The sequence below is a fragment of the Chelmon rostratus genome, chromosome 9 (assembly GCF_017976325.1).
Source record: "Chelmon rostratus isolate fCheRos1 chromosome 9, fCheRos1.pri, whole genome shotgun sequence".
In the NCBI taxonomy this organism is placed as follows: Eukaryota; Metazoa; Chordata; class Actinopteri; order Chaetodontiformes; family Chaetodontidae; genus Chelmon; species Chelmon rostratus.
The window spans coordinates 13715968-13729617 of record NC_055666.1 but is presented as its reverse complement, the minus strand read 5'-3'; the positions used below and the strand labels follow the sequence as shown (position 1 = coordinate 13729617).

The following is a 13650-nucleotide window of genomic DNA, read 5'->3' as shown; positions in this document are numbered from 1 at the left end:
ATTCACCATGTCCATCTCCTGCGTGTTTGGTGTAGACTTTTGTATGTGCATACTGTATTTTAATGGTATGTGTTTGTGCAGAGCCCGCTCGTGTGCATGCACACATATGTGTGTGTTTGTGTGACACACTCACATGCAGTGTGTGTTTGTGTCATCCGTCAGCAGACGTATGGGGTGATGGGGACCTGCCCCCAGGCTGGCGGGAGATCTCAGACTTGTCAGAGGTCTATTTCTGGCACGTCCCCACCGGCACCACACAGTACCACCGACCTGTTGCCTCTGGCAACCGGCACACCTCTCCTAGCACTGAGCGAGACACTGAGCATGACCCACACCAGGAGCCGCAGGACTCCCTCAAGCCCCCCAGCGAGGTGAGGCAACCCACATACCGAACACACCTGGAGGTCAAAAACATTTATATTTAACTTTGCATGTACAAAGCTACAAGCCCAGGTTCAACCAGTCTGGGTCATTGAAGTACTAGTAATTATTCTTTATCGGAGCTGAAGATTGATTTATGGCAACATCGATCGTCCTCAGAGATAATACGATTTATTCTGCTGAATATCAATAATCGTACTGTAAGGTTTCAATGGTAAGCAAGCAAACGGACAGCTTATAGAGGGACACTTTAAGAAAAAGTGAACATCTATTTTTCATCAGATAGAAGTCTATTATTTATTCAAGGCTAAGTGTTGAGTGCTGTATAAAAGACTCAGACACCTGCATATCAACACACACCATTCTCTGTGAGGAAGTTCACTTTGGCCCAGCTAAATGTGTAAAGTGTGTCTAAGAAATGCAAATGTACGATATTGTTTGTTTGTTTGTTTTTATCAGAGAAGCTTGACACATTTATAGCAACTATAATGGCAAAGCACAGACATTGATGAAATAAATATCAAGCTGATGCACTTATATCTCCAGCTTTGGGTGAAAGGTCAAATACTGAAGCCTTGATCTGGGAAGTTAAGGAAAAGGTATGCTGTTGTCATGTTGAGTGGCAGTCACGTGTCTCTAATATACAACAACTGCCTCCACTCCTCTATAACATCTTAACTAGGGCTACAACTAATGATTATTTTGATTGTTGATTAATATGTCAATTATTTTCTTGATTTATCAATTTGTTGTTTGGGCAAAACGTCTTGCTTTGTCCACATCCTAAGAAAATCTGGTTACTGTCACAGAGGAGTAAAAAAACTGAAAATATTCTCATTTAAGAAGCTGAGAGACCGAGAATTTTGACTTTTTTTTCTTCAAACATCAAACTGATAGATGGATTATCAAAAGAGCTGATGATTAATTTAATAGTTGACAACTAATCGATTAATCAAGTAATTGGTTTGCAAACACCTTTATGGGATTTAGCATTAAAGTTCAATTACAAGGTTTACCTACTAGTTTTAATAAGTGTTTTAGTCTCAGTGAGCCACCTTCATGAGAGCGCCACCTGCTGGTGGACTGTGAGACGTGATCTAAAGCTCTGGAATAGCTCGTAAGTGGAGTTAAGATTGTTTTATTGAAATGTAGAAAAGTTTTCAAAGGCATATTTGCAAAATTAAGGTAATGACGTGCAAAACAAACAAGTTCAACCACAGTTTCAACATTTTGCTGTGTAGCTGTTGTCAGAGAGGAATCTCCATTTTATCAACTGGTGACGCTGTAACTGGCAAATACACAATCTGCATGTATCTGTGTTCCTCTCATGCTGCATCTCTCTCTCTCTCTCACAGCGCCCCAGCAGTCTGATATCTGACAGCTCGGTGGAGCCGGTCCCTTCACCCACTGGCTCCTCCTCCTCCTCCACCCCCTCCAATGATGTCACCTCTTCTGGACCAAACCTCGACATCACCACCTGCACAGCCAACGTGAGTCACGTTTTTTTGGGTGTTCACTCTTTGGAACAGTTTCTCTCTGTAACAGTGCAAATACATTATTGTGATATATTTTTAATGGTTTTATTGATAAACTGTGTTATGAAAGGGAATGTTAAATTTAAAGAAAAGCACTTTGTTGTTGCAAAGGGTGACATACCTGAGTGCACAGGTTGGTACCATCATCATCAGTGACTACAAAGTCATTCCTCGCCTCACTTTTGTGTCTAAATCACACATCACAGTCAACTTATTGGCTTTGGTTCATCAGACAAACACTTTGCATGGCTGACTTTACTCTGAATTTTCCCCTAAAAGCTTGATGGTTTTTTCACTATATCTCTGCTTTCACTGCCGCATTTATTAAACTGAAATGAGCACACAGTAACGTCTGTCTGGGCCGGTCTGAAGTGCTTATTCAACAAAGATTAATATCTCTCATATTAAGTTAAAATGAGTATTGTCCTCTTCAGTTATTACGAAGCAAATGGATCAAATAAGTTGGTAAAATCAATATTACAATCTGCCAATATTCCAGTCTTCATTCTTCCATGTCAGTCATTTATTCACCAGTCTCTACCGCTAATGTCTCTCTTTCTGAATACCTGTCTGTCTGTCTGTTTCGCTCCAGGAGCTGAAGGACTATCCAGTCTATCCAGATCCCAGTCTGAAGGCGTTTGAAGGGGCTACCCTCCGCTACGCTTCACTTAAACTCAAGTAATACACACAGACTCACTCGACAGCAGAGCATTACGTGTAATCCCTAGTTTTACAGACTAGATTTGTGTGGAAAAGCCTGAGCTGTCATGTTTTTTATGTACTAGTTTGTACACTAAGACTTTACTGTTACTATCTGTTATGGCTGATGTTTCTCTGCAGTCCTCCAGCCCAGCTGGAGACAGTGGACCTCAACAATACCTTCTCTGATCCAGAGGCAATGGTAAGATCCTAACAACATATGACAACAACGTGCTTAATACGTGTGAATGACGTAACAGTGTGGCCAAGAGCAATCATCTGCTGGGACTTTTTATTTCACTAAAGGCTGTAGGCTGTCACAGTTTATGCTGAAGGAGACGGGCACCCTTTCCTGTTGTTTCATGATTTGTTTTGCTCATGGACTCACCACGTGTGCAGTGACCGGTCGGGACAAAGTTACAGGTAGTTACAGGTCACAGGTTGAGGACGTGGGGATCCGAGTATTGTGTGTTATTCACTGCCAGCCAGTGTGGTGAATAACCAGCTGCTTTACTGTAGCTTACTGTAGGCTTAGGGTGGTATTCCAGACTCTTCACATACTATTAGTACTCAGTAACATTGTATATGATCTATGAATGACAATAATTCTAATATTTCATGAGCACTTATTTCTCTGTTCTGTCAGTCTGACTTTATTTGTTAAACACAATAACAGCCTTTCAATCAAACCATGTATGTGTAAATGAAGGGAAGTCACCAGGCTTTGTTTACAATGAGGTAATCCTGTCCTCTCCGGCTCGCTCTCCCTGTATATGTGCTGCAGCGCCACTCAGTGGCTACTTTGTGAACTAATCTGTGGTGAAATAGTACATTGATATTAGTGATATTACAGCCAAATGGCGTATAAAAAGGCTCAACCAGCAGACGTGTGGGATGATCACAATGAAAGTAGGAGCGGATAAATGAATGAATAGGTTTGGAAGAAGACAGACAGAGGGAGTCATCCTTTTATTTGTCTGGAATCAGTTTGATGGTCCTCTTTGATAGTAAACTTATTACACCATTATTGCAAAGTTTATATTAATCCAACATTAAAAAGTCAAATATTGCATGCTCACTTTTCTGCAGTAAGAAGGCACAAAGTAATGGCGAACGTTGCATCATATTTTAGATTCCAAAACCAAAAGTACCGTGCACATTTTCTTGTGGAATCTGGAATTTTTTTTCAAAAAGAACAAACTTAAATCGCAAAGGACAGAAAACAAGAATTCTACATGATTCACTAATTCAGATTCAACTTGAGTTATTCTGATACCTCAGAGGGACCGAAGAAAAACACAGGGGAGAAGTGTGGGCATTCAGGTCTGATCTCAGGCTGAGTGAAAGTTTAATGAGGAAGAAACCGAGGGAGAATAATGTGGTCAGCAGAAGAGAGAGAGATGATGTGTGATTGTGTGTGTGTGTGTCTGTGTGTGTGTGTGTGTGTGTGTGCTGAGGTGCTTGTTTGCTTGACGCTGTTCCAGGGCTTGACGAATTTGGTTTTCCTTAGCATAGAAGTGCTCCCTGTTGTTGTAGAGAGAGAAAGAGTAAAAGGAGGGGAGGATGGTGATAGCTGCTGGCCTGAGGCGGTCTACACACACACACACACACAGTCGTTCATATTTCATGTGTTGTCTTCCCCAGTCAAACCTCTCTCAGTTATTGCTCTGATGGCTGGCTTGTGAGTGTACAGTAGCTGCCACTGCAGCCTGTACTGTACCTCTATAAGCCAAATTCTTTGCTTTAAGAGAAACTTTGTTTGAGTTACTGTGCCTCTGTGTTGATAGTTCATTAAGTTAAAGATCAGAATTGAAAATATGCTTAAAAATGAGTTGATCTGAAGAGATTTAAAGGAAAAATCTGGTTTATTTCAACTTGGATCTTCCTTCTCAACATCTGGCCATTATTTCTTTCAGTTATGGTTCAATCTACTTACCAAGTTGAGTCAGAGGATAAGACAGGTTTTAAACAAACACACAAGCTTGATATTACTCAAACGGTTTGTTCGTTATCATCCGTCACAGTTTGCAGTCTCAGTCCAACTTTGAGCTGACCTACTTGCCACACAGTTTTCAACAAAGTGGTTTAATATTTATTTAATTGTTTTATTTATTACAAAGATTATCTGGCTTGTTCAAAACCAATCTAAACATCTGGCTGCTCTTGTTTCTTGCCATCTTAGACTTCATTGTGTCAGTGTAGAACTATTATACATTATTATTATGCATGCAAATTTCATTGACATGTCATGCTCAGTGACAATAAAGAATCTTGAATCTTGAATCTTGAATTATACAGGTTAGGGAAAGATATGGAGTCAAAGAAATTTTGTTGTTGATTGTGAATCCTCCATTTGTTTAACCAAACAAATGCATGTGCTGTGTTCCTTCCAGTCATTTCCAGTGCGATCTCTGGGCTGGGTGGAGATGGCAGAACAGGACCTGTGTGAGGGGAGGAGCAGTGTGGCCGTCCACCACTGCATCAGACAGCTGTCCTACTGCAGGAGGGACATACGAGACTCAGCCGGTGTCTGGGGAGAGGTCAGTGTGTCGGCAGAGACGGACACTTGCGGACAACACACAGTATCCAGTATACCAGAGAGAGGACAGGACTGTTTGGCTTGTGAGCAAGCGCAGCACCATGTTCACATGTTGCAAGAAGTTTAGCCACAGAGTGATTTACCTTGTCAGCTCAAACCACCATTTAAACTGAGATGTGTGTAAGCAGATTTTTGATAATGGTTTAACAAAAAGAAGAATGTAAACTCGCCCTCTATTTACATATATCTGAATTCAATGGCCTCCCAGCTGGTAGCAGCCTAGAAGAGTTTCTAAGATTTAAGATGAAGACAATGAGTAGAGCTCCTTCTTTCCTTTGTCTTGCTCGTGGCTTTAAGAGGCCTGAGGCTAAAAATATCAAGTATGCATCAACATTAAAAAAGCAATGGTTAGAGACAAGCCAGAAAAAAGGAAAGTGATTTCTGTAGCAGAAATGTGGTGTTTTTTTTCTAATTATCTTTGTTTTTAATCATCGTGCCACCCGTCGGGGGCTCCTGACCCTCCAACTTGTGAGCTAAGCTAAGTGCATCCTCGTCTGTGGTCTTACAGGGTAAAGGGATGCTGTTAGTGCTTCAGGATCGCATGCTGACCCTGGTAGACCCAGATGATCGCAGCCTGCTCCACTCTCAGCCAATCAGCAACATCCGTGTCTGGGGCGTCGGCCGGGACCACGACAGGTAGGTGGACGTCAGGAACATCTTTTTTCTTTTATGAAACCTTTTGTTGTTGTTGCCGCTGTTTGCGAGCATGCTTGGCCATTTGATCCCACTGTCAGCGATTCCAAGTGTATCATTACTTCTTGAATCTGAATGAGATAAAACATGTGAATCGGGCCACAAACATACACATAAATGTGCAGATACAGGTATAGTAACACACATGGGCATGTGCAGAACACTCTGGCTGTCAGATGCTGATGCAGGGGCTTGAACAAATCATGAGAGAATGGAATCAGCCTCATTATTATTTGATGCATATTTGCACAAACTGCATTCAAAACGCCATAATTATGCTCATTGCTGCATGTTTCCGTTGCAGATTGAGGACCTGTGGGACCTTCAATCATTTGGCAATGTCCCATGGTCTTAACCTTTCACTACTGAGCTGACAGTATGCTGATGCTAGCACTGCTGCTAATGAGGGGGGGCAAGCTAAACCCTCATTGATATGGACCCCTCTGGGTATCCATTAACTCACGGAGCAGCCTTCAACCACTTCAAACACTCGCACAAAGCCTGTACACATCTGGCAACATAAGTGCTGATATAAAATACATGCATGCATAGATTTACAATGTATGGAACATGCGGGCTTATTTGTGTGGCTGCATATAGGCACACAGGCTTAACATACACACGCTATCCTGACACCAGTATAGACGTCCTGTGAAAATCTTTTCTCAAGCCTGAATGTTAAAACACTCAGAGCTAAGAGACTCTGGGTGATTCACTCTGGAGGTGCCTCACACAATGACCGTACAAATGAGACGAGTGGCGCAGGTCTGCAGTCTGGTCCTGACATGTGGAATCAGCTGTTAAGGGATCGGGTGAAAATGGAGTTTAAAATAGCACCCGTGAAAAAGGCTTGATCTCGCTTCACTGGCCGTACTCGCGGTGTCCTGTTACCTTGTTTTTTTTTCTTATTATTTCTCTCTTTCTGTGTTTCTCTTTGTCTTTAAAGTGCTGCCGTAGTCATAGGGATGGTTTGGGATGCACCGTCCCACTCTTCTTCTCTCCCTCCTGTCTCTCTCCTTCTTTCAGTCCCTCAACAGCAACACCACCACAACATTAGCTCTGTGTGTGTGTGTGTGTGTGTGTGTGCATGTGCGTGTGTGTGTGTGTGTGTGTTAGATAAAAAGAGGGAAAGAAAGAAAGAGAGTCCCTCCACCCTCTACCGTCTCAGAGGATTGAGAAACTTTTCAGTGGCTGTCTCTCTCAGCGGTAATGGATAAAGCGTGTAGCGGAAAGACGGGGGGAGGGCCCAGGCTAGCTCTCCCTCTTATCCTTTTCTCTCTCTCTCTCTCTATCTTACAGCATTACAGCCTCAACTCTCCTCATCCTCTCCTCCCACCAGCACTTTAAAATCTGCAGCCTGCACTCATCTGTTTGGTTTCAGGCTCATGACTTTGAATGTACTATAATTCTACCCTGGCCGGGAGTGTGTATGACTTAGAAGATATTTGATGCTCTGAGACCACGATGTACTTTCCGTATATGCAGCAAATTGCTTTATTGTACCCCACATTTGAAGAGGGATGATGTGTGTGCATCTGAGACGATAAAATGATTTGCCAGAGGTTGGAATAGCTTAGTCCTGCCACTAGAGTGCACTAGAATCAAAGTTTGTGCCTCCAGAGACGCTCGTAAACCCCTGCCCATGTGCACTTTTGGTCCGGAGCTGTTTTCCATGACAAATTTTAACCCGGCAGCATAAAATAATAATTTAGACAACAATGTGCTTCCAACTTTGTGGCTACAGATTGAGGAGGGCAACAACAAAGCCAGGTTCATAAATAAATGTGTTTTTTAATTACGTATACAGACAGAGAAGATATAATTTGAACTATTTATTGTCACTTTGTGTATTTGAACTATTTATTGTCACTTTGTGTATTACTATTATTACTATTACCATTACTAGTGTTATGTTATTAACATTCTGTATATTCAGGATAGATAAAGACTCTGTACTATCAGAAATATACCTGTGAATGTTGGACAACTTTTTGTCCTTTATCAAAGAAGAAGACTGAGCAGATATTAACCCGGGCCTGTGGGGATTATATTCGTAAAGACTCATGTTGTAGAGACGCTCGTGACAGAGCTTTGCAGCGTGTATTAGGATGCGATCATTATATTATTGGTATAATCTGTCTACTTCCTGATGTGTAGGTGGCTTTGTTTCTCGCCACAGGGCTCATTATATGTCAGTCAATGGAATGTGAAAGGCTGACTATTATTTCTAAGTGGTCTTCGCATGAGTGGGCTCTTCATTTATAGTAGAGTCGTGAATATTTTTTGGCCGATTATCTCGTATGTATTTAGTCTGCGGGTCTGGTGCTGTGGTAGTTGACTGAGATGGATTTTCTGTTTTCTTTAAAAAAATACAGAAAAAACAAACCTGTTGTGGAAGAGGCTGACTGGTCTGCAAACAGCTCTGACCTCAACCCCGTCCAGCACCTGTGAGGATGAACTAGAACATCGATTTATCACCCCAGAGTAGAAGCAAAACCCTGCAGCCGGGTTCATAAGTAATGTGAGATGGATGTAAAGTTCGATTGTCCGCATACTTTTCCTCAAGTGCCCACATACTCCTTCATACTGTGTAGCATATGACTGGCTTCAGAAACACAGAAGCTGTGTGTGTGTGCAGGCTAACTTGCCTGAACACTGTGTGAGTGTGTGTGTGTGTGTGTGTTCGCGTGTGTGTGTTTAAAGTCAGACATCGAATGGTTGTTAGATGACTGACTGAGCCTGGCAGACGGTGATGGGCAGAAAGAAGAGAGACACCTTTCTGAATTGAGTCAAGAGGACAGGGAGCACATCATTTCAACTAAAGAGAGGAAAGAGGTCAAAGAGAGACGGCGATGTTACTGAATGCATGTGTGGAGGGTCCCTCAAAGTAAAGCTACCTTTGCTCTCTCCATCCGTCCATCTCTCTGTCTGTCTCCTGTCTCTTTCTCTATCCATCCATCTGAGGGACGTTACCAGTCTCGTCCTGAATGTTCTCTCTCTCTCCTTCAGCTCGATTCAATATGAATGAGTCTCCCTGTCTCTTAAGCAGAGCAGGACGAGGGGTGGGGAAGGGGGTTTGCTTCTCGATGAAGTCATGAAGCTATATATGGAGCACTCAGCCAGCCCGACTGTGTGCACACTTGTGTGTGTGTGTGTGTGCGCGCACATGTTTGCATGTGTTGCTTGTGCGTGTGTGTCTGCATGTGGGCTTCAATTGATGAAGTCATAGGTCTATATGTGGAGCGCTCTGTATGTGTGTGATGCTAAATGAGTGGGTGTGTCTGTGTTTCCCCCCACTTCTCCATCCCCTCTTTCTGTCTGTAATGCTCTTGCGCTATTTCTACTCTTTGTCTCCAGCGCTCTTTATGCCTCCCTCTTGTGCCATTGGCTACACAGCTTTGCCTCTTCTTCTTTCTGCCTCTCTTTGTTTGTCCCGCCGCTGCACTTTAGCAGGGTGTAAGCCTCCTGTTTTTTCAGCTTGAGTAAGACGAGAGAGAGGGAGACAAAGATAGCAGCAACTGACGGGAGAAGACGCTGAAATAGGGAGAGTGCAGAAGGAGAAAAAAGATTGGCGGTGCTTTTGAGAGAGAGTGGGGTATAAACAGAGCGATGGAGAGCCGGTGAGGGAGGAAGAGGCAGCGCGTGCTTCCCTGCTTGCACTGAGCAGGACAAAACAGGACTTTGCAGGAGACTCTTCGGACCGGGCGAGCGGAGCAAAGGAAGCCGACCGTAGAGGAAGACAGGGAGAGAAAAGGTGTAGCAGAGGGAAGAGGAGGAGGAGGAGAGGGAGACGCAGGGCGGAGGGGAAGGAAAGAGGGAGAGAAGAAGGGGGAAAGGGAGCCCCAGAGGATTCAAAAAAAGAAGAAGAGGAAAAAGAGAGGAGGCAGACGGGAAGAGATTTCCCCCCTGGGTACCGCGGCGAAGGGGCTGTAGCAATGTCACCGTGGTGGAGGAAGCTAACGAGGCAGGGAGGTAGTCGTCTGTAACGGGCCGAGCATGTCTGCCTGTGTGAGTACCCCTATCTCTTATTCGTTCACTCCTGTAGCTTCCCCCATCCATCCATCCATCCATCTACTCACAGTCATCCATTACTGCCTCTCTCCACATCACCCCCTGCCTCTCTCCTCTGCTCATTTCTAACCGCTCTGCTCGACTAGAGGACACAGCGATCAGACACGCTCTCACTCATTAGCCTCCCCTTTAATTTTTTCACTTATTTACTTCTCAGCCTCCTGCTGCGCGTTTGACTTCAAGCTGTGTACTTTGTGTCTCCCCCCTCGCTCTCCTCTCTCTTTCCGGCTAGCTGTCAGGTGTGGGGATGTAGGCTGGCAGCAGCAGCAGCAGGTCTGCAGCCGGAGTCAAATAGACATGAGTAAGACGTTCAGGGAGCCAGATAGGAAGGAAAAAGCATGAGAGTGAAAGAGGGGAAGAGAGATGAAGTAAGCAAAGGGGGGATTGAGAAAGACAGGATTAAAGCGTCTGGATGTGCTGCAGGGATTTTTCAAATTGTGTGTCACGGATGTTTGGAGCTGTTTGATATTGCACTTGGTTTATGAGTGTGTGTGTGTGTGTGTGTGTGTGTGTGTGTGTGTGTGTGTGTGTGTTTTGCAAAGATATTACCATTTTTGACATAAAACATCTTGCGCTGCATTCTTAATTGGTTTAATGGAGGATCCATACATAGGTAAAGGTATGTGTGCGCACATGATAAATGTCTTCACTGTATGCATGTTTCCCTCCCTCCCTCTCTCTTTGAGTACCTACCATGTGAAGCGGAGGAGGAGGAGGAGGAGGAGGATGAGGGATGAGAGGGGAAACACTAAGCGAAGAACAAAAAGCCAGAGTGAAATGATTTACAACATCAGGGGGGCAGTTCCTGCTTGTTTTCTTGTCCTTGGCGTGTGACACTTATTAGGACTGAGACGACGCTGTTTTAAAGCTGAGGGTGTGTGCCGATGAGATGTGCGCCTTTAATGCTCAAGTGTCTTTGCGTAGCCTTGATGTCTGTGTGTGTTTCCCGCTGTTAAAGTGCACTGTAGGTACACACGCCGATCCCGTGTTTCATTCATATTCATTAGTGGGCAGCAGTGGGGCTCTGCTCGCCTGTTCCCTCCGGCTCTCACTTGTTTCCCCCCATCGCTGACCTTCTGTGGACAGCTGTGGCATGCCGAGAAGAGAAGAGAGAAGACAAGAGGGGAGAAGAGAAGAGGAGATAAGAGAAGAAAAGAGGAGTTAAGAGAAGAGGAGTTAAGAGAAGAGGAGAGAAGAGAAGAGGAGTTAAGAGAAGAGGAGAGGAGAGACACGCAAGCTTCCAGTGTCATTAATATTTTAATGCTGAACACACTCTAGCTATCACCTCCATTTATGTCGTGTTTGTATGTGCATGTTTCCGCTGTAGCAGTCACTCCTCCAGTACTTCCAGTCACGACATCCCAGTTGGATTGCAGCTTCATTTGCTGATGTCAAGGCCCCAGTAGCCTTAATTAACATGCAAGGCCCCTCTGATGGCCCACGGGGACAGAGCCCCGGCACCTAGACCCACTCGATAGACGCCCGAGTGATTGATGGCTTTTCCTCCCCACTCCTGCTCCGATTTGAGCCCCGTACAAACCTCTCTCTTTCCCTGCAAGTCATCGCTCCTCCACGTCAGCGCCCTCCATCTTCCCACAATCCATCACTCCCGCCCCTACACTTACACACACGCCTCATGTCCAGGATATGTCCACCCAGCCTCCCAGAAACCCTCATTCTCTAAAGGGTCATTATGGCGGGAGTCGTGTCCCTACTCACTCTCCAGCCCGGAGTCATATATCACACACACACACACACACACACACACACACATACACGCACACACACACACACACGCACACACCCACACACACACACACACACAGAATCACCAACAAAGACACTCAGGCATACAGAAACCTTTAGAAACACAAACATTTCTTATTTCTCTCGCATTTACTCTCTCACCACCCCTCTCTTTTCCCGCTCTCTCTTTTACATTAGCATTGTTAGGCACACCTGCTGTAATCCCTGTCTTCCTGACGGATTACTCCTCCTGTTCCTCCTATAGATCCCTTCCCCTGCCCCACCAGCCAATAAATCTCCTCCCGATAAAACGCTCACCGCCGTGGCGGGCAGCGATGAGAGGTGATGCTGATGTTCGCTGATCATACATGGCTGAACACAGCAGGACGCTGGCGCAGTCAGAGTCTGCCTGTTGACGTCCATCTATTCAGACCCCGGCCGCCCATAGTGGCCGCAGACTGCTTAAGATTAATATATTTCCATACTGCACATGTGAATGTTTTCACTGGGGTAGCTGTAGCTGTGCGAAGAGCAATAAATGTGTTAGGTGGTACATTAACTTCCCTATAGGAATTTCAGGATCAATATCACACTTTATTCAAATCATTTAGTTTGATCGAGTGGATTTAAAGGTACAGATGTATCACTTTTCATGTTATGATTCAAAATATTCGTGCAGCTCAGGATCAGACAAATCAATGATTTGCAAATAAAAAAAAAAGGCAAGAAATTAATTTCTCCACAAGCCAAAGAGTCACAGTGCTTGACCCGGATTGGCTAAAAACACCAACTCCTCTAATTCAAATGAGATAAACCTGATTACTAGTGTATTAATTTGTTTAGAATAATTTTAATGAAGTCTAGTTATTATTTCATGTACTGACCAGAGTTTGGTTGACTACTTGAACATATGTATTACATTAACAACTGGGCAAACTCATCAGATGAAGATCATGTGATATGATCAAAAGCTCCAGAACAGCCACTAATTGGATTGTTTTCCCAAATAAAAGCATTTAATTTAAAAATGCAACTGTCTTTGTACCACTTGCTCAAAGCGAGTTACCATTGAAAGGATTAGTTCACCTAAATTATTAAAAAATATGAGTAAGTAAATCTTTGCACTTTGCACACTTGCACAGGTTTTGAGACATCCGTCTTTGAGATTCCTGCCTCCATCAATCAACAGTAGCATGTCTTTCCAAAAACAGCGTCTCTCTCTCTGTTCCTGCATCTCTGAAAAAGCCACAAAACAGACAGACAACAGTTTTTAGAGGGACGATCAACAGGAAGTAGTTTAAATGAAAATTATTCACATAAGAGAAAGGAAAGCAGGGAATAAGGGAATAATCATTTCTTTCAGTTAATTCATTTAATCAATTAACTGATTAATGGAAACATACTCATTAGAAAACATACAGGTTTATTTTTGTAATTTGTGTGAACCGGCCCTTTAAATTTTCAGCGCATTTGCTTTAAGTAGAATGAGAGAAAGACGACTTATTGGTGTACAGTTTGCTGCGTGCATAATGATTTATGACACATACAGCTAATTAGGTTACATGCATACAGTATGATCTGAACTGCACTGTGAGTAAAGCTCAGCATAACTCCACACTAACTCCACACCAGATCCCTGTGCTCTCCCACACACTCTCTTTATCTCTCCCTCTCTCTCTCACACACACACACACACACACACACACACACACACACACACACATTAGTAAGATACATGAATGGGGGCGTCTTGCTGAAATGACATCTCACTGAAGCTTTGTCTCAGTCGAGAATATCAGCGCTTGTGTACAAAATCACACGCACACACACATACATGCACACACACACACACACAGAGACTCCAGAGCAGTGTGATGTATAAATGATCAAGAGCGGAGAGAACAGCAGGACATCATCTTTCTCCCT

General features: G+C 43.8%; 1 protein-coding gene across 3 annotated transcripts in view; it reads left to right on the top strand.

Annotated features, from left to right (window-relative positions):
• Positions 1–13650, top strand: part of LOC121611307 (amyloid-beta A4 precursor protein-binding family B member 2) — a 40076-nt gene that overhangs the window by 5840 nt on the left and 20586 nt on the right. For 2 of the 3 annotated variants that reach the window (XM_041943786.1, XM_041943785.1), the window contains exons 3-8: positions 163–371; positions 1737–1871; positions 2509–2594; positions 2757–2817; positions 5009–5155; positions 5723–5850. In XM_041943786.1, the coding sequence (XP_041799720.1) occupies positions 163–371; positions 1737–1871; positions 2509–2594; positions 2757–2817; positions 5009–5155; positions 5723–5850 (766 nt within the window). The remainder of the gene's footprint in view (positions 1–162; positions 372–1736; positions 1872–2508; positions 2595–2756; positions 2818–5008; positions 5156–5722; positions 5851–13650) is intronic. The other variant, XM_041943787.1, reaches the window with a different exon arrangement.